Source organism: Diplotaxodon limnothrissa, linkage group LG7 (genome assembly GCF_057381915.1).
Source record: "Diplotaxodon limnothrissa isolate DT_005_m linkage group LG7, D_limnothrissa_male_GT1.1, whole genome shotgun sequence".
In the NCBI taxonomy this organism is placed as follows: domain Eukaryota; kingdom Metazoa; phylum Chordata; class Actinopteri; order Cichliformes; family Cichlidae; genus Diplotaxodon; species Diplotaxodon limnothrissa.
This window is the reverse complement of record NC_140602.1, coordinates 60,870,593-60,892,064: the sequence shown is the minus strand read 5'-3', so window position 1 is coordinate 60,892,064 and position 21,472 is coordinate 60,870,593. Positions and strand designations below refer to the sequence as shown.

The following is a 21,472-nucleotide window of genomic DNA, read 5'->3' as shown; positions in this document are numbered from 1 at the left end:
TTCAAAAAAACAAAAAAACCAAAAAAAAAAAACGTAATGAACATCTGCATATATACAGAATGAAAAAAAAAAAAAACAAAAAAAAAACATGAAGCCTGAGATGCATACAGTACATGTGAGTCCAGTCTTAGGGGTCTGGTGGCTCCTTAAGCACCTGAGCATGTACCGGGTTTGGTTCGTTGAGCAGTCCGTGCATAAAGGAGACACACAAAAGTACATCCCTCGCCCATCTCTCCACTTCCACCTCTTACACAGTCCGGCAGCTTACACTTTGCAGCACTGAAGAGGCTGCAGCAAACTGGTCCACCATAATGCATTTGTGATCACTGTAATTTCTCAGAAAAAAAAAAGCAGAAATCATCCACTGTCACAAAAGACATGAAAAGTCCAGGTGCATAAGGATTGGAAAGTTACAGTGTTTAAATGTCCTATTGTGCTCTGAAATTACACTGGATCGAAAAGTTAAAAGCTTTTGTTAAATGCCAAACACACTTGTCGAAGTTAAAAAAAACAAAAAAAACAAAAGCTGGAGGAAATGGTAAAACAATGTATTTCTCTTTGCTCCCAAAGATTCGAATAACCTTTTCTAAGTGCCATTATATAGGAGCTTTATCAAGCCAAGGAATTTGCTCTATAGTTTTCATCCACATGTCCTTTAATGCAAATGCTCTTTTAAAAATTTCTATTATAATGATGATAATAATGGCAAATGCATTTTGTTCAGCGCCGTTACTTTTTTGTGCCAAAAACAGGGTGTCCTTTCCTCCTTAAAAAAACAAGTTTGTGCAAAAGTCTTACCCTAGTCGTGATTTATTTATATATATATATATATATATATATATATATATATATATATATATATATATATATATATATATATATATATATTTGTACCACTATGGACTGCATGTAAAGATGGAGGTAACCAGGGGTTAAAGTGGGCGGCATTCCAGCGCCTTCAATTAATGAACATCTGATTAATGCATATTACGGTCCAATGATTTAATTTTTTGTGTTCTGCAGCCTGGCATTGCTTCCAGTGATGGCATGAACATACTGGAACAGGAGCTGGAGATCGACCCACTGACCTTCTGATTGGTAGATGACCTGTTGTACGACCTGAGCCACAGTCTTGCTACTTTTCCGTGTTCATTACAAAATCAGTTTTGGATGTCCAACACCAAAACATGTCAGAACCTCCACCATGTTTTACACATGTACAGACTCACTGCTGTACCTCTCTCCTGGCTTCCTCCAGACAAAATAATGATGATTTGAACCAAAGACTTCAAATTTTCATTTATGACCTTCATTCATTGCATCACGTGTTATACCTCAACCTTTCTCCTGTTTCCCCTCCTTAGGAATGGCTTCTTAACAGCGACATACCCACTGACACCATTTCATATGAGGCTTCACTGAATAGTAGCTGGATGGTAGATCAACTGAAGGGGCAGATGGATGTCTCAGGTCCTGTGTTGGGCCTTTACTGTGTTTTTTCCAATTTTTAAGGACATGACTGTCAGATTTCCTCTCCTGTGGATAGTTTTTTAGGCCTGCCACTTCTTCTTTTGTCCTCTTCTTGTCCCGTTTCATCATATTTTTTAAGAATACGCTGCACATCAAGTTCTTAGTAACTCTTTGGGAATCAGAGAGTGCAAAAATACTATTTTATGTCTGTCAAACTGTGTTTTCTTTTGGCGTTTCTTACAGATTCAGCTAAATAAATCCAAACAAACAATGTGCTTTTGTAACAGGCTGTGAGTAATAAGAGTGCCTAAAATTTTGTTCTTTGCAAAATTATCTGTTATGTGCAGTTATGTACACAACGCTAGTCCATCCCTTGAGTTAGGTGTCTTTTTCATGCTTTAATTATTCATGGGTGAGTGGTAAGAGTTCCAGATTTTCCAAGTCTATGTTGTTGAGTGGCTTAAACAAACAAAAAAACATTCTAAAAATGGTCGGCTACAAGGCCTGGACTGAAAATAAGTGAAAAAGCAGCAAACACACATAGAAAAACTGATAGAAATCCAAGACCATTTTAAACCATTGAAAGAAAATCTGCCTCCTTTCGAAGCCAAGTGTAAAGAAATGAGGGGTGGCTCAAGACTTTTGCACAGTACCGTACATTAGAATCTTGTTTTCTTACTCCCCATCATTTTCCCCCAGTCTGCTGAAAAGAGGACAATTTAAAGTTTTCACATTTCTTGAATCTGAGGTAGGTTGATTGTGCCGAGAGCATGCAGTTAAGAGCAAAATATCTGTGCTGTTTCACCTAGAGAAAGAGATGTGGACAAAAGCAGGAAAAATAGTGACCATCCATTTTGGGCTGTAAAAAGCCCAAAGGGATGAAAAAATGATCTTAAATAAGCACTGTGTCTCCTCGTAGCGAGGCCAAAAAAAAGTGTATAAAAACACTCAGATGCACACTCACCATCTCCTCTCTACTTCATGGGCTGATGCTAAAAGCTGAGGCGAGTGTCCTGTGTACTGCGCTTTATTAGAGGGAAAATAACAGAAGAACAACCATAGCATGGTACATAGTTCCTATTTTGAATTACTCCCGTGTGGATTTTTTGCTGCAGCACACAAAAACCTGTACATATGCGGGCGTGTACAATTTTCAGGCACACAAACGCGGGCGCCGCTCAAACACGAGCGCTCACGGACGCAAACACCACACATACAGACACACGTCTTCCACATCTTGAAGCGAAGGTTTAATCAGACATAGCTGAAAAGGAAAATGCCATTAGATTTTAAAGTGGATAATTTCACATTCTTCTCTCCATTCATTTTTTGTTTTTCTTTTCAAACTGGCCTTTTATGCCCACTACATGTGCTTTTATGGAAAATTACAACATTTAATCGAGACTCTTTGGTCAGAGATAATTGCACAAAGAACCATTAGCAGTCTTCCAAGACCAATGTGCTCTGAGCATTTTTCTTTTTCTTTTTATAATGCTATTCTCCATCCTCAAGAACATGCCTCATTGAAAGAGGATAATCATAATTTAATTATCTATCATTATGGGGAGCAAAGCACAGGTCACCTTGGGTTCACGTATGCTACGTGCTGCTATAAACAAATCAGTTAAATGACATAGGCTAAACAAACAGGACAGTTATATACACTGTAGGTTCAGTGGCCAAAGGTCTGTTGTTTTTCCCTGCCAATTTAGTCAAAGCAATTATAATCATGTTCAAAGTCTTTGGGAGCACTTGCTCCTCACCTGCAAACCCACCTACCGATCAGCAAATTGGCACTTCAGTGAAATCAGCAGGTGTGCATTTGGCTCATTTTTGGCCACTATAAGGTTCTCATCGAAATGCAGTCCACTGCAATTACCCACTTAAAAATGAGTTCAGTGAAAGGATACACTGGGATGCTCAGAAAAATGAAGTAGTAATGGTGGGACAAAAATATCGATACCGACTTCCTCTCGTAGTTCGCTATCTGATGCTAAGGATTGATGTCCGCATTAGCACGTGCAGAATTATCAAAAGAGTGAGCACCAGACAGGCGGGAGCTAACTAAGCCGAAGAAAAGGAAGATGCTCACAGAAGGAAAGCAGCAGGCAGCGGGGGAAAGCAAATCAAAAAGCTGATAAAATGATTTTTTTTTAATCTATATGAAATGTTAGTGAGAGAGTATGTTCCAAATCATGCTAATAGGTTTTCTGAAACAACAGGCTATTGAAATAAAGTCACATTTAAAAATTTTTTAACATGATTTATACAACCACCGGTTTGTTTTGGTGTTTGTGGTTTTGGTTTTTTGGATTGTGTATTTGTTTTTTGTCAGTGGAGTTTTTTTGGAGTGCTGGCCCCACTAACATTAAAGGAAAGTGAATTTAAAAATGTGTATTAAGGACTGAAAGTTGGACTTTTTGATTAGTAATTTAATTTTCTCAGTAAAGTTTTCATTGATAAATGTAGGTATTTGTAAACTAAGCCTATTTGGAATTATTGCAAAAATGACTTAATGCCTTTCAGTCAATCTTTAAAATGAGTAAAATACAAAAAGAAATGTTATAGAGTACAAGGCACTATATTTGCTTCTAAAATACAGTAATGGTAAGATAAACAGCACCGTTTTTTATTTTGTTGCATTTCCTTTGTTTTTATCTAGCTGGCATTGGAATATTTTTATACTTCAGCTTGTGTTGTTGCTCCTTTTGTTGCTTTTGACTGCTGATCGGCCCCTGTATGTTTTCTATATTGTTAATAAAATTTGGGGAAAAATAAACTGTCATTTGATTAAAGACATTTAAGTTAAGTTGGCTACACTTTAGCTTATATAGTGTAATCACAAACGTGTCATTTGATAACAATAATCGATTTATTTATTTATTTCACAAAGGTATGTCTGTTACTGCCATTTAATAATTTTTAAAAATCAAAGTGAACTTTGTGTTTTAATAAGTAGCATTGGTATTCTGTATAGTAAAATCTTACAATGACAAATATAGTACTGTGTACTCTGTCACTTTCTTTTTTTACATTTGTTGTTACTTTACTTATTTAATGCTACAAAGCAGTAAATAAGTAATTATGTACTGCTTTGTTTATGGTGATTACTGGCTTATTAAATCATGGACAGTATCCCCAGTATAATTTGACAGGAAGACAGCAGTAAATCAGATATAAACTCTTGCAGAAAACCATCTCTGAACAAACAATGATTTGGTCCTTCTTGTATCAGATGGGCTACATCAGCAGAACACCATGCTGGGTTTCCCTCCTGTCAGGTAAGAACAGAAAACTGAGGATACAGTTTGCACTGAGTCACCAAAACTGGTCAGTAGAAGATGGGGAAAATGTTGTCTGGCCAAATCAAATGGCTTCCACAGTCACCAGATCTCAGTCCAACAGAGCACATTTGACATGTGGTGGAACACAATTTGCATCACTGATGTGCTAGTACTACCAATAAAAATGCTACAACTGTGTGACGCTATCATGTCAATATGGTCCAAAATCTCTCAGGTGTTTCCAGCACCATGTTGAATCTGTGTCATGAAGAATGTCATGAAGAATTAGGGCAGTTCTGAGGGGGCCCAACCCTGTATTAGCGATTTGTACCTAATAAATGTCAATGAGTGTACACTGCATTACATTTATTAGAGGGTTATGACATTCTCTTTTCTAGAGTCTTGCAAAAAAGTTGTTAAAAACCAAATAATTTTCAAGCTTTTCATGTATGCTAATACATCTGTATTAGGGCAAAGATCTGAGCAAGTTTTCTACACTGTACAAAAGTATCACTACAGCCATGTCAAAGATTAGCTTTGCACAATACTCTTTGCAGTCCCTCGTTGTCACAGACTGCAATATCCTCCTTCACCTTGGAAGGACGTGGGGGCGCTGTTTTAAATGGCAGCCCTTTGGCGTCTGCGGTCTTCTTCTACGTTTCCTGATAAGCTGTCTAACAACAAGCACAGCGGCTCATGAATCCAGAGACTCCTCGGGCTTTCTGGGATTTGGAGAAACGTGGCAGGTTACAATGACTCAGTGGGCTGAATGAAATTATTTTAGCGTATGCGAATAAGAGGAGACTCACGTTGGTGGCTAGTTGTGAACGCTTCGGAGGTAAGTTAAACTCGATCTCGTCAGCCAAACTTAACGCTGTTGCTAACACAAGCTGCTGGACTTGGAGAAGACAGAAAGCTTCTTTTTAGACATGCAACAGTTTATTTTTATTGATCATTTTATCAAACGTCCAGGTACGCAATTTACGTTAAAGGCTCAAAGAAGGCGCAAAAAAGAGAAGAAACCATGTCTTACAGATGGTTTACTTAACTTAGCCCATTCTTTATATGTCGTATGTTTGTCTTAAAATGTTAGGACCCATTTGTTAAGTTTGCTTTTTGTTAACCATCTGTGTTGTCCTAAATGTGACAGCTACTGATGGTATGGGCCATACGTGGATGTTAAAGTGAAATAATCACTCTTGTTTTAGTTTGGGCATATATCTCCAAAATCTCACACAGTCTGTTTCACAGGCCTGAACATGAAGACAGGAAGAAAATTTAAAGGTTTTACAAGTTCTTGGATTGCGTAGTTTGCTATAGTCTATCTTTCTGTCATAATAGCAGGTGCACATGTAAAAGTAAAACTCGCCATCTCTAAAACTTTGACACTTTGACAGATATCAAAACCATTTAACACTTTCATCTCTCACTTTCCCTTAAAACACACATGTAACAGGTGATGTAGCTGCTTACCTGTAACTGCTAACAACCCAACTACCTACTGTGAGGGGGTTTAAGAGTCAGACAACTATGGATGAGGACTTCCCAACCTTGAAACCAAGACGCATCCAAAATCAGAATGTGGTCCATCGTCTTGAGAAGCGTAGGATCTGCTCCGGTCGACCTGGAGCTCACTGGTACCGAGTGCGCTGTTTCCACCAGAACCTGTTCCCCAACTTCACTGTGGTTAATGTGGAGAAGCCACCCTGCTTCCTCAGAAAATTTTCACCAGATGGACGTTGTTTTATCGCCTTCTCCTCTGACCAAACCTCCCTAGAGGTAAGAGGAGACAAACCCTCTATTATTTCACATTCCCTAAACCAAATATCTTGTGTGATTCTTATCTTCCATCTGGTCCAGAGTGTAACTCACACAGTCTGTTGAAATACGAAATTCACCAGAAAATATTGTTGTTGTTGTTCATCATACAGATATACGAATACCAAGGCTGCCAGGCAGCTCAGGATCTGCTTAGAGGCCAAGAAGGAGAGACTCTTCTCACCACCAACGATCAGCGCTCCCTCAACATACGAGGACGCCTGTTTGAGCGCTTTTTCTCTTTGCTCCACGTTACAAATGTGGCCTCGAATGGAGAGCACCTGAACCGGGAGTGCAGCCTCTTCACAGACGACTGCCGCTATGTCATTGTCGGATCGGCTGTTTATGTTCCCGAGGAGCCGCCCCCATTCTTCTTTGAGGTATCAGCTTAGTAAAAAATTTAAAAAAGGAAGATGCAGAAATGATTTATTTTTCTCCTGCTGCTCCTTTCATCTACATTTCTCCCACCAGGTGTACCGCAACAATGAATCCGTGACTCCCAACCCCCGGTCTCCTTTAGAAGACTACTCTCTCCACATCATCGATCTCCACACTGGTAGGCTATGTGACACCAGGTCCTTTAAGTGTGACAAAATCATCCTGTCACACAACCAGGGCCTCTACCTCTACAGGAACATCCTGGCTGTGCTGTCGGTCCAGCAGCAGACCATCCATGTCTTCCAGGTGAGTGCTTAAATAGCATGTTGCAGTGATGGGACAGTCTGTGATATAAAGCGTTAATAATTTGCTTTTGTGGCTGTGTCAGGTGACTCCAGACGGAACTTTTCTGGATGTGAGGACTATCGGTCGGTTCTGTTATGAGGACGACCTCTTGACTCTTTCAGCTGTTTATACGGAAACTCAAGCTGAGAATCAGCCAGGCTTCGCCCGTCTGTACACCGACAAAACCATCAACTCCCTCAAGCACAGACTGTTGGTCTACCTCTGGAGGAGGGCAGAGCAGGACGGCAGCGCCACAGCCAAGAGGAGGTAGTGATCATGTTGGATCAGTCGACTTGAATGAACTGCATATAGTGACAGAAAGCCCTTTACAGTTATTTATCTCTAGTACTCACTTACTTATAACTTAAAACTAAATCCTCAGCCACATAAAACATTAGGGTGGAGAGCTTCCTGTTCCTGTGCAGCATTTCCTGCAGAGATAATAATCTTCTTCTCCAATATGTTGTCAAACTGTTGACAGACTCAAACTTTATTGCCTGTTCTGCAGTTTTGATAAGCTGAGTGTGGTGGCATCAGATCTCCACCTGGTTGTGGTTAAAATGGTTGTCTAACTTGTAGCAGATGTCGAGAGGGGGTGAATAACTGTGAGCTGCTTTTCTAGACAGTAGAGGTGGAATCTCCGCTAAGTGTAATTTGCTATTTGCTTATTTATTATTAAGTTTGTATGTGGGGAAAATGCTGCTGTGCACTGCTAGGAGAGCAAGATTAGGCACTTTTGAGTGAAAGGGATGTCAAGCTCAAGTTCAAGGGCAATCTGATATTGTATATACTTCAATATTTAGACCCAATTAATTTATATCCAAACAGCCAAATATTAAGGACCGCTCCATAATTTAAGATCTGATAAAAAATAACCTTTGTTGTGGAGAATAATGGCATACAAATGTGGACAGGGAAAAATGTATATCTATGTGGATATGCTGCCGTGGATTTGCGGCAGATGGCCGCCCCTCCCTGAGCCTGGTTCTGCTGGAGGTTTCTTCCTGTTTCCTTCCCACTGTTGCCAAAGTGCTTGCTCATAGGGTCATATGATTGTTTTTGGTTTATGGTTTTTCTCTGTATGTGTTATTGTGGGGTCTACCTTACAATATAAAACGCCTTGAGGTGACTGTTGTTGTGATTTGGCGCTGTATAAATAAAATTGAATTGAATATGCTGACAGAGCCTTGAGGCCTTTAAACACGGACACTAAAAAATCATGCAAATGTTTTGTGTGTCACAAAGATCTTTCAGACTCACCTGTTCCTAATGCAGCTGTTCACACTAACTGCATAATTTAAAAGAACAAATTTGTGGCTTTTTTTTTTTTTTTATCCTTTCAATATGCGAATAAACCAATCGGACCAATCAGACCACTGCATTTGGCAACAAGCGCAGTTATAACTCAAAATGCGGACTGCCACTGAATATACATTGATATGGAAATGGTAAAATAACGCTGTTATAATCCTATGTTACCTTAGACACACAGCTAGATTCTGCTCCAGGACAGTTGGCTGTCTGAAATTATTTCTCTGCCTCCTTAGATTTGGTCCTAACTCTGCCAACAAAAGCTCAAACTGCACCACTGACATCCTGACATATGTACGCACTTTTCATGATGGGTGTGTTTGCTTGTATGTTGTTTATGGGTTCTGCATCTACTTCTGGGAAAGCACACCAAAGGTGGATGTAGCAGGAGCTGCGAGTATAGGACTCGCCGTGTTTATGTTCTTCTTCTTCAAACGATAAATTGTTTGTGCCATCTCTCAGTGTTGGATTTTGCTGAATATGGAGAAAGAGCCCGATTGTCATTCACTCCAGCCATTCTTCACTCACTTATGTCCTCAATGCATGCGAGGCACTCCGCCCTTCTATAAATGGGCAGCAAAAGATGGCAGAGGAGAGAGAGGCAAAAAAATCAGATGCTCAGCCGGATGTTGAGGAGGCTCCACATTATTGGATGTAATTATCAACTCAAATTCCATTATCAGAAAAATAATTCAATTTTCTTGATTATTGGTTGCCATATTTTGTATCTCTATGCCTGTATGGACGAATAAGAAAGCCTTTGTTGTCTGCAGACGGAGTTGTACTAAATGTCATCACAGGTTGTGATAGATGTTTATGATTGTTTCCAGGCTCTCTAATGAGAACATTTCTTTAATCTTAGATTAACTTAGAGTAAAGATTTTGGGGGTATTTTAATTTTGGTTCAACGTTAAAATCAAATGGTATGTATGGCTTTGGAGAATTGTGATGCGCATTTTTAAACTTTATCTATCAAGTGGTTGATTTGAGTCGTAGTCAGTACTGAAAAACTAATCATCAGCTGTAGCTCAAATCTGAAGCCTGAAACAGCACCGTCTTATCTCTTGGCTGTCACAGAGTGACACAATTATCTCCAGTTCCTTGGCATGTATTTTCATCTGTTTGTCAATTCCATTTTGAATTTTATACAAAGTCATGGATGTTGATTCTGATCTGAAAAGTAAAGCCATTGTACACTCGATGTATACTATAATTCCCAGAAACTAGGGCTGGGCCATATTATACCGGTATAATGTTGGGCAATGATAAGAAAATGAAATATTGCGATAGAATATGGGTCAAACGCGCAGGGCCTTTGTTTTCATATGCACATGGCAGAAAAAGCATGGCGGCGACGGAGAATGAGGAGGGCAAAAGCGGATCGTTGAATGAAACAGATGAACCAGAATTGATTTGTAAAATTGCTGCAACTTCAGTGTGGAACTGGTTTAGCTTTCGTCCGTCAGATACACAACAAAGCACAATTTTTGGTAGAGCATGCTAGCGGGCCGTCGTCATTACCGTGTTTTTTGGAAAATACGGCACACTTAAAATCAATCCTTTGATTTTTCTGAAAATCGACAGTGCCCCTTATAATCCCGTGTGCTTTATGTATGAATTCTGGTTGTGTTTACTGACCTCGAAACGATTTTATGTGGTACACGGCGCTCGAAAATCTGTCAAATGTTTTAGTACGACTTTGCTGAGCTATGAACCCGCACCGCTTGATGGATTGTCGGAGCATTACGGCTATCATAGGCAGGAGCCTCGCGGAGTGATATATGCTGTGCTTCAACATAATATTACCGTATTGTGTGTGTATAACTTCTTTTTAACCTCAGTGGATATTATACATGGTTATGCTGAGGATATGTCGGCCAGTTTCCACTGGAAATGCCTTTTGGTTAAACTGTCAGCAAGGAATTTGCGTTTGCACTGTTAAATTTTTATATTACTTTAATGCACAAAAAACAGCTGCTTGTTTAAATAAAGTTGTGGAGTTGTAAAATATTTTGTCCAGTGACAATTATGTCGTCAGTTCTATCGTTATCGCAAATTTTCAAATGTATATCACGATAAATATTTTTTGGTCATATCGCCCTGCTCTACCAGAACACCTCCCTCATTGCTCCTGTGATTTGTTTATATCCCTCTTCACAATGAGTCACATCAAGGCGCTTTATATTGTATAGCAAAGATCTTACAATATCAGAGAGAAAACCTCAACAATCAGACATTTGTCTTTTGAACAGGCACTTGGGGACAGTGTGAAGGAAGAACTCCCTTTTAACAGGAAAAACACTCAGACAGAATCAGGCTATCACTGAATTCATGCATGTTTTTCTGATTGCCAGACAGATTTAAAAAGAAGTAGGGGCGGCCTTATACATACATGGCACACATGCCATATATCTGTTTAATTCGTATTCGTGTGACCTTTACTGCATGCCAGTCCACTTCTTTTTCTACCCAAAATTTCCTCTCTGGCTCTTCACATTTACTGTCTAATAAAGTGTAAGATGGTGACTGTGTTAAATTTAAAAAAAGAAAGAAAGAGCAGACAAATATTCATATTTAAAAGTTAAATTTAATTTGCTTGGCAAAATTCTGACTTGTGTAATTGGCAAGGTTTTTCAGCTCAGCTTATTTAGTGTTATCTTATTTTCTGTGTAATGCTGTGTGAGTAAATTAACTGCTGAAGCACTGAAACTCTTCATGATTTTGTCCACTGTGCATCTATGATTAATTAAAGGCCATCCAGCATGTAAGTTTCCTTGTTTGTTTGTTTTGGGGTTTTTCTCGCAGGTTTTTCCAGTTTTTTGATCAGCTGAAACGTTTAAGGATGTGGAAGATGCAGCTGTTGGATGAGCATCACCTCTTCATCAAATACACCAGCGAAGACGTGGTCACGCTCAGAGTTACCGACCCCTCGCAGGTAGAGAGAGCACACAGAAAATATGATCTGAGTTTGAATTCCTCCCTCTCCTCTCTTTGTTGCTTTCCCCAGCCTCTCTCTCTCTGTCCTTTGTTGTTTGTGCTGTGTAACAGGAATTCCTCTTTCAGGTCTCCAAGGATACGCTTGTCCTACAGATTCTGTTCAGTTCTGAATTCACTGTGGCAACAAATAGACCTAATTAATGCTCAGTTTATTTTCAAGAAATGTCACATTTGACTTCTGAGCTAATCAGCCATTTTTAATTTACCCTTGAAGTAGGGCTGCTCAATTAATCGAATTTTAATCACGATTACGATCTGGGCTTTCAACGATCATTAAAAATGACCGAGCCGATTATTAGCCCCTCCCTCATTTATCCGCGACACCTTAAAGGCCGGTCCGTGAAAATATCCGGTTGTTCAGTGATGACGCGACGAATCCTACTTCCGGGTCTAAAGTAGTCTGCGTTTAATATGGCTTTTGTGTTGTTAACATGTTTAATGTTATGTATTTTCTTCTATTTGATCTCAAAAAGCTCCTAAAACAGTCAGCGACCACTGTTGACCTCCCTCGGCTTTTATTACCGCTAATCATTTATTTAAGCTCAGTTTTTAAAACCTTACGATGTAACTACAGCCCAGCCCATGCAGCAGTATATGAATGACTAACCTCGTATTGTGGATGGATTATCTCAGTTGTTCTCCTGGCTGAAGTTTGGTCCTTTTACAGCATCCTGCCATGCGATTACATTTGTTCCTGACCACCGACAACACTCACGGTAACTTTTATCAAGTGGAAAAAAAGTTAGCTTGTTTATATTATGCTAACATAGCTGTGTCGCTAGCGGTCACGTAGCACATCATTATATACCAGCTAGCCCAACTTCAGTAACCCTACAAACGTCACTGCTGTTTAGTTTTCTGTCTTCATTTATGCTGGAAGTGATAGCAGAGCTGTACGTTTTAATTTGTTTCCAAAACCCCGCAGTCAGGACATGCTATATTGTATTTAGATAGAAGCTAGCGAGCTAACTCCCTGCTAACTTCTAACTCCGTTAAATGTCATAAATTCCGTTTTCATGGATGCCTGGATGTTAAACTCAATTGTTACACCTGGTAGAGGAGAAGGCTGATCATTTTATTAAAGATGAAATACTTTAGACAGTTTTTCAACTCTCAGTAATGCCATAGTGATCGTTTGATATATGGACCTGCAGCGGAGTTTAGACCCAGACACGGCTAGTGACGTCAGACTGAACAACCGGATTGTCGGGCATAAACCGGTCCGTGGCGCAAAAAAGGTTGGAGACCGCTGATTAAGAGGACCCGAGGGAAGCTCGGAAAGCTAAGCAGAAGTTATTTGGAGAGTGACTGCCGTTGGTTGAAAAGAGTTTAAAAAAAAAAAAAAAAAACTTCAGTGGTGTTGCACACTATTTTATATTATTTTTTTAAAGTCATTGTTAACCCTTTAAAGCCGGTCAGAGCAGCATGCTCCGTTTTGCGTAACTATTTTTAAATCCCTGTAGAACCTGAACCGTGTAAGCTAGCGCAATAATTTGTTTTGCATATGAAACCGGAGGAGTTGTACTTACATCTTATGCCATCAGCTTGTCCTCGGTCACGGTTTCCTTCCACATATAGCTTTGCAAAAATTGCATAAAAAGCGCTTGCAGGAACAAAAACATAATATTCCAGAAACACGCTTTGCCGATCCGATCAGCTGTTCGTAACACTTCCCACAGTGAAATGAGGCACATGCTGTTTTCTTTGCAAATTTGCATCATAGGATTGTTTTTTGTTTTTCCTGCAGTATATAAAAATTGGTGTATCTCCAAAATAAAACTATGAAGACACTCAAAATAAATTTCCTGTGGTGGGAAACTATTTTTTGCAACTTTATTGTATTTAAAGTTTTGAGGGATAAACCTCTTAAATTTCTCCAAGTAGAAATATATGTAAACAAAACAAAAGCGATTTTCAATTTTTTTTGTAGTTTATTGCACTTTTTTGCAATTTATGTAATTACTATGGACCTAATGCATACATATTATTAAAATATGGGCTATAACAGTTGTATTGATGTATAGCAACTTGAAATGCTCCCACAAATGGCACTACAGCATGTAAAAAAAAAAAAATAATAATATAAGCTCTGGTGGACTTGGTTCCATAGTAGGTCTTAAAGGGTTAAATAAATATCGTCAAATAATCGTGATCTCAATTTCAGTGAAAATAATCGTGATTATCATTTTTGCCATAATCGAGCAGCCCTACCTTGAAGACTTTATAAACATTGCCATATTCAACTTGCAGTGACCCTGTAATGTAAACATGCTGAAGCCTTCAAAGCTTTAATGATGCTAGAATGAATGTCTTGTGTCTGACTATGTTTTTTTTTTTTTTTTTTTTTTTTGTTCTCTCCATTAAAGGCCTTGATCATGGTTTTGAAAAACATAGCTACATCAAAGTATTAATTACCGATTAAATTAATTAAAGTAAATAATTACAGAATTTGTTGTGTTTCTCTAAATTTCCACTCCCCTGTTTGGATCTCTCACAGCCATCCTTCTTTGTTGTGTACAACATGGTGTCCACGGAGGTGCTGGCTGTCTTCGAGAACACCTCCGACCAGCTGCTGGAGCTGTTTGAGAATTTCTGCGACCTGTTCAGAAATGCTACCCTGCACAGCCAAGCTGTCCAGTTCCCCTGCTCTGCTTCATCAAATAACTACGCACGGCAGGTCCAGAGAAGGTACCGACTAAAAAATAAAGTGAAATGATGAAAAAGTAGCCACATGGTGATGATTAACAAAGTCGGTGCATAATGCCAAAAACTACATTTTATCTCATTTGAAGATTTCTGCCAAAGTGAGTCTTGCAGATTAGGCTTCAGTTAAGATTAAGATTCTTACCTTAGACTGTATATATAAAACGGCATAAGCCACCATACCATCACAATCTAGTTTTGGACTCTTGGAGCTGTTTTTTAGCATTTTGATCACTGCCATATTGGTTTCTTCTATAACCAGAAGTAACCATATTTTGGACAAGATGATGATAGATCATCTAGCATTAGATAGCTAAGTTGCCATCTATTTCTAACGTGCCTGGTTAGCGAATACAGATTGTATTGGTCTAACAGAGAGACACAGTAACAGACAACAGTAACAACTGCACCACACAGTAAGCTGTATTATTTGGTGGATAATATACCAGAAGATGACATCAGAGATTGCAGAATAAATCTCGACGAGGCCAGGCCAATGATCGCAATGCATGGAAACGGGTTGTGAAGGAAATTCGACAACCATTGGCACCCACAGCAGCGCATGAGTCGATCCAGACCTAATGCCAGCAAGGGATCAAAGAAGAGAAGAAAGATACCAGAAAGCACCAACAGTACAAATACAACCAGTTCAGTGACTCACATTAATGAAGATGAGGCCAAGCTACGAGCTATTAGCTACAGCTCTCTGTCAGTGTATAAGACATTTACCCACCATACAGTTGTTATGAAGGAAGAAACTGTTCATACAGGCCAAAACCACTTTTTGTTCCAGGCTGTAATGTTGGCATTAAAAAGCTGTGAATCAGGTCTCTGGACGTGTCATGACATTTTTATTTGTATTTTTATTTAATTAGCCACTATCTGTGTTATGTACCCATAATGCTATCTGTGGACACTGCTGCTAACCAAGCTTACTAGCATTAGCTGACAACTAGTCCAAATATATTCATGTTTGTCTTCAAAACCCAAGCTATAAACAGATGTTCCTAATGCCACACAGCATCAAATGTCAGGGAGGATTTTAAGACAGTGGTCAGGAAGTGAAGCAGATCAGCAATGATCGCCTAAAGGAGGGAGGAAAGGAGTTTTAGGACTTAATCTGGATATAGAAGAAAGACATTAAGACGGTTAGTGTGGCTGGAGGAACTGTGATTGAATTTGGTGGTTTGACTGGCCAGCATAGGTGACAAAATCCTCCTGTGGAGGGTAAAGCAGAATGGGGTGGCAAGGAAGGGCACTGGAGAAGGAGGAGACGATAAAGGATAGTTTGAGTGAGGAAAAGAGCTCAGAATTGGATTTTAGAGTGGTGAAAATTGATGTCAGACAGGAGGAGGGGAGAAATTGAAAGCTGGTGAGCACATTCCGCAAACCCGATTTGTACCACTTACAACTAGAGATGGACCGATCCGATATTACGTATCAGTATCGGTCCGATACTGACCTAAATTACTGGATCGGATATCGGAGAAAAATAAAAAATGTAATCCGATCCATTAAATATCACGAAAGCACCTCGCAAAACTTGCAACACGCCTTAACTCACCTCAGAACGTTAGCACGTCGGAGCAGTATGCATCACGTGATAGAGCGGCTGTGGCATGCCGGACCTGTTGGTGGTCTGGATAGCATTTGGAGCTTCGCTAGCAACCCGGCATTTCATCTCCGACAAAGTTATCCCCGAGAGAAGTAAAGCAAGTGTGTAAGTCCATCTCTGAATGTTTGTAAAGCATTCCCACGTTAAGCTTAACAAGCGACTGCCTCTCGCTCTCCGGCTGCTACTTCAATCGTGAAACTGCTTAAATGATCAGCTGATCGGCTTTTCTGTCGCGAGTCCGTCTCTCTTGTTTGTTTTTGGCCCACTTTGCACCAGAAAGAGGAAACCAGCGGCTGAACAACAGCAGAACGTTTAAGCTTGATAAGCTGTTGTTAGAATTTATTTAATATTACTTTCTACTCCAGGATCTTTTTCTACGTAGCTGACGCTGGTAACTGTGCAGGGGCGGATCTAGCAAAGTTTAGCCAGGGGGGCCGATAGGGCATGAACAGGGAAAAGGGGGCACAAAGACATACTTTTCTTTCTTATTCTCATTTAAAATGTCGAGCTTTTAATAAATAATTATCTGACACCCAAAGTTTTAATTTGATGTAAAATGAATAGAAGTCAATTACTGTATATAGTGACTATTAAGTCTAATATATACCCTAGTAAGCTATAGTACTTTTTACTTTGGGAAGGTACCATCTGTGCAGTCTGCAATTTTGTTGAAGAAAGATGTTGAATCTATTTAATATTTCTTGAAAAATAATTGATTTCTGTGCATTTTTTTTCACACTGCATCAAATTAAGGTTGATTACGTCGATTAAGCATCATGAGGTGGCGCGTGAGGGGTGGTTCCTTATTTTTTATTTATTTATGTTTGTTGTTGCTGGGAGTTGGAACCCTATTAGTTAGGTTGCTTAATATTTATGCTAAGTACTCTTTAAAATACCAGAATAGGGAGGATGGTGTAGGTCTAAGTTTATTAGATTGATCAGTATTGCTGAACTATGAAATATTTTTTTTGTATACAGGTATAACAGAATAGCTTTAGTGTAGTTGTTGTTTTAAACTTGAGTATGAACTTGCAGACTTGCAAAATGCAGCAAGATATTTTAAAAAACAGTTTTGTTGATTAAAAAAACACTATATCGGATTCATATCGGTATCGGCAGATATCCAAATTTATGATATCGGTATCGGTATCGGACATAAAAAAGTGGTATCGTGCCATCTCTACTTACAACTAGCTGGCAGTGAAGCCCAGTTCAGAGGGCTTCAGTCTAGCAAAAGCCAGGTAGAGTGAAACAGACAGGCCGGTAAGACTGGAGATAATGTAGTATGAAACAAAGTGAGAGCACGTCTGAAAAATATGGATCCCGAGCTTAGAAGAGTGAAGGGAGAGAGGAGGAGTGAGACCACTGAGTCACTGCTGAGTGCTGGAAATATATAGTGAGAGTTTGGAGACTACAATTTATAAGAAGTTCTCAGAAAAGTGTTTTTTATTTTAAATGCCATTTATGGAAATCTATTCAATAAATGGGGAATTTGCACATAAACTCAGCTGCAGTGGAAACGAGACAATTCAGGATCAGCTAATGTTGAGCTGTCTGTCTGCCGCTTCAGATTTAAGGACACTATTGTGAATGCCAAATATGGCGGCCATACCGAAGCGGTGCGTCGGCTGCTGGGTCAGCTGCCCATCAGCGCACAGTCCTACAGCAGCAGCCCTTACCTCGACCTCTCCCTCTTCAGCTATGATGACAAGTGGGTGTCAGTTATGGAGAGGCCTAAGACCTGCGGAGACCACCCCATCAGGTATGGACTTCATCAGGATGACCAGTCCTCTTGTAATCTTAATGCATGACGCGATTCATGCTAATTAATGTCCAGAAATTAGGCTTTCTCCTTCTTGACTGCGATTTCCACTACTATCTTGTTTTAATTTATCCTGATTGTTTTTCATTTACATATTTAAAGAAATCCAGTGCCAAAGGACATTTTTGTGTTTATAAACGTAATAAATAATTGTGATAAACAATTGAGATTAACATTTTTTTGACCAAATAATTGTGATGGTGGTTTTTGTGCCGTAATCCAGCAGCCTTACTGACTATGAAACTTGGGTAGTGATGTGGAGGACACACTGTCGCTTAACTAAATGGTTAATCAGCTGTAAATTAAACATCAACGATTTCGATAAAATGTTCTGGAAAAATGCAAAACAACCAAAATATGAAAGAAAATTTAACAAAACTTCTCACATGGTAACTTTCTTTTTTTGTTAGTTTAGAAAAAAATAATCATTTGAGGCCATTTTTGTTGTTCCCACTGGCATTATCTTTATATATCCCAGTAATAAAATGAAAACATAGGCGTGAAAATAAAACATTACTCAAGATAAAAAGGGAATGGCTCAGGGATCTCAATCTGTCTGGTTAGAAACCATAAACCATTGTCAGCCCATTTCACCTGTGTGAGTAAATGAAGTGACAACAGGTGCACTGCAGAATGTGCAACAGGCAACGCACAAAAAGGCAATGGCTTTGCAGGTGCTGGCCATAGACTACTGCGGTGTCCTTATATGTCCTGACTGATTTTTCTCCAGTTCTGCTTTTCGCTGGTTCGCAGGTTGCACAGGTAGTTCAGATCCTCCAGCATGGCGTGGTTTGCTCTGTTTCCTATCATAGTCTCAACAGTGTGGAAGAAATGCAAGGATACAGAGACAAGAGGGAGCTGTTGGGGCTATAGAAGGCCATCAACACAGCAGCAGAAACCAGTATTTGCTCTTTTCTGCGAGGAGCAGCACTACCAGACCCCTACATAATAACCTAAAACGGACGGCTCACGTGCCATGTGTCTGACCAAACTGTCAGAAACAAACTCCATGAGGCCACAGTGAGAGCCTGGTGTCCTTCAGTGGGACCTGTGCTAACAGACCAGCACCGTTCAGCTCACCTGGCATTCGTTAGAGAGCACCAGAGCTGGCAGCAGTAGCAAACTTACACCTGTGTTTTTCCTGTCATTACACATCAAAATGTCTGTTGTGGAGAACTTAGAGCTAAAATCACATCTGCATCATTTCTCTAGATTTACCATTCACTGACCTATCAGCAAAATGTAACAGACTGTTATTATTTACAGCGTATGAAATCATTTTCAGTTATGCACTCTATACTGAAATCATTAAAAACAGCTGACTGGCACGCTCTGGCCAATAATTATAAGAGTTGTAGAGGTGCCTTCATAACCAGCTTCGTTCAGTTGTAGCTTCTGTCTTAGAGGCGCTGGATGCGGTGATGTGCGTGCCGTTATAAAAACCGCTGTTAGATCAGACACTTTGATTCAAAAAATATGAGAATTAGCAAATTTTAAATTCTTTAATGTTGAGCTGTGATATGCTGTCACACCAGTCAATTCTTAGTAAGACTGGAGCCAAGTGCAGAAGAAACATTCACTGAAATTTAAAGTCATTTGAAATAAGCAATGGACACTGTTGTTTTCACAGCTAGGCTATGATTGCCTGACCCATTATTAGGGCCATTTGTCACCTTTTTTTTTTTTTTTTTTTTTTTTAAGCTTATCAACTGATTAGCAAAATTATTGACAGGTTAATCAGTCATAGTCTTAGCCGCTTGCTCCCCAAAAAAGATGAAAGAACAATACTTTGGATTTTCATCATAGAGCGTTCTAGAAAAGAAGAGACTGGACTAAATGAGTTTAACGCAGCTTCTGTGTCTCTCATCTCTGACCCACCAGATTTTATGCACGTGACTCCGGCCTGCTGAAGTTTAAGATCCAGGCGGGCCTGCTGGGACGGCCGGTTAATCACGCTGTGCGTCGCCTGGTCGCTTTCACCTTCCACCCTTTTGAACCCTTTGCCATTTCTGTCCAGCGCACCAACGCAGAGTACGTGGTCAACTTCCACATGAGACACGTGTGTGCGTGAGGAGCTGGCGTAAAAATGGACTCACACTTGGAGATAAACTGCGGGCCTGTTGGGCTTCTGTTAGCAGCTACTGGTGACAATACAACAAACATGTCCTCCATCGGGAGGCACAAAACACTTTGTTCTCTTAGTCGCCGTCTCCTCCTCCAGAGAAATCAGCAGCCTTCTCTCTGCATTCTTCTCCTGATGGAAACCACTGTTCCTCTCCTCTTTCCCCTGCCATCACGCAGCACTCACTGCACCTCAGCCCCTCTTCTCTCTCGGTGAGAAGGCTGCAATTCTGCCATTTCCCTTTTGCCTTCTCTTTGCCCCTTCCTCCACCAAACAAAGAGCGACCTGTAGGGAGGAGAGGGTGGAATAAGTGTAAATGGAGATGTGTAGAGAGTGATTGATGTGCAGCTGAGGTGGGAGCTGTAGGTAGCCGGACCTCTTAGAAGGAACCAAAGGTGTTTTCTTTTTCCTGCTGTGCACATTCAGGTCCGAATTTCTTATCCAGTCGGTGAGCAGCAGTCAAGAAAACTTTTTTTTTTTTCCTCACATGGATGTGGAAAGAGGTCATGTTATTTTAGATTAGTTTTACAGTTTGTTTTTTAATTTACATGCTACTGTTTGTATATATTTTATGGCAATAAAATGATCTACATTTTGGGTAGTGTGTGTGTGTGTGTGTGTGTGTTTTTGTGTGTGTGTGTGTAGATTTAAGCAGCGTTATTGTCCCCTATAAATAATTGCCCTGTTTATTCTTTGCTTCAGATTCTTCTATATGAATTCATTTATTCACACACTTTAGAGTGCAGAAACAAGTAATCTGCATCGTTTCTCCAAATGAAATTTTCTATATTTTTTTCTTTTTCATCTCTAAACCTGAACAATTATTTTTTTTTTAACTAGCTGTGCCTTTAGAGGCTTTATAAAGCACCAGAAGTGATGCTGGCACTCGTTGGACCTGCGTACAGAGAGCAGACAGGACACAGTGTAAGTGTCATCATATTTAATTTGAAAAGCTGATCCCTGCAGTCTGTTCTGCTGCACTGTATGGGATCATAACGATGCCATGTTATACCCACTCCATCTGTTCTCCGCACTACAGCGCTGGCCATGTTTTTAAGCTTAAACGTGTCACTAAAATGCACGGATACAAACAAATCTACAAATATGCAAATTAATTAACACCTCTCTCCTCCTTCCTGGCACTGATATGAACATGTAAAGGCAACAAGGCACACACCGAGCCAGCTGCGGAGAGGTCACAGTAGTATGGAAAGCAGGTGCTGAGGGATTAAGTGTTCTCATAGCCTCTGGTTACACGTGGACATGGGAAGCTTGTGTGTGTGTGTCTTTGTCTGACAGACGGACTAAAAGGGCTTCGAGGGAAAGGGAAGATGGATGATAGAAGCAGTGAGCAGAGGAGTGACAAAACGGTAGACTGATACTTAAGGAGGCTGTGTTATGTCATTGTCATTATAGCGTGTTTGTGTAAGCTTGTGTGTGACGACAAGCTGTGATAATCAACTAATTACAGGAAGAGCACGCAGCGGGCACACACAGGCCTACATATAGGAGGACACAATGTGTGCTCTCCTCAGCTCTCCTAACAGATTCCTTCCCCCTCGTATTCTCCGTGTGTTTTAAAGCTTGCACTGACAGTTAGGCTGGAA

At 39.9% G+C, this 21,472-nt stretch overlaps 1 protein-coding gene across 1 annotated transcript; it reads left to right on the top strand.

Annotated features, from left to right (window-relative positions):
• The first annotated feature begins 5,436 nt into the window (after positions 1-5,436).
• On the top strand, positions 5,437-20,257 carry det1 (DET1 partner of COP1 E3 ubiquitin ligase). Its single transcript, XM_085358593.1, has 9 exons — positions 5,437-5,592; positions 6,211-6,533; positions 6,686-6,952; positions 7,044-7,256; positions 7,339-7,562; positions 11,412-11,541; positions 14,101-14,291; positions 17,492-17,683; positions 19,625-20,257. Exons 2-9 carry the CDS (start codon positions 6,285-6,287, stop codon positions 19,812-19,814), a joined length of 1,656 nt encoding a protein of 551 aa, XP_085214719.1. The 5' UTR covers positions 5,437-5,592; positions 6,211-6,284; the 3' UTR covers positions 19,815-20,257.
• The last annotated feature ends 1,215 nt before the right edge of the window (positions 20,258-21,472 follow it).

Bases quoted from the DNA above. Each gene is read 5' to 3' on its own strand.
- det1 (XM_085358593.1), top strand. From the start codon at position 6,285: ATGGATGAGGACTTCCCAACCTTGAAACCAAGACGCATCCAAAATCAG. The intron at 6,534-6,685 runs GTAAGAGGAGAC...TTCATCATACAG, and splicing joins CTGACCAAACCTCCCTAGAG to ATATACGAATACCAAGGCTG. The intron at 7,563-11,411 runs GTAGTGATCATG...TTTTTCTCGCAG, and splicing joins AGCGCCACAGCCAAGAGGAG to GTTTTTCCAGTTTTTTGATC.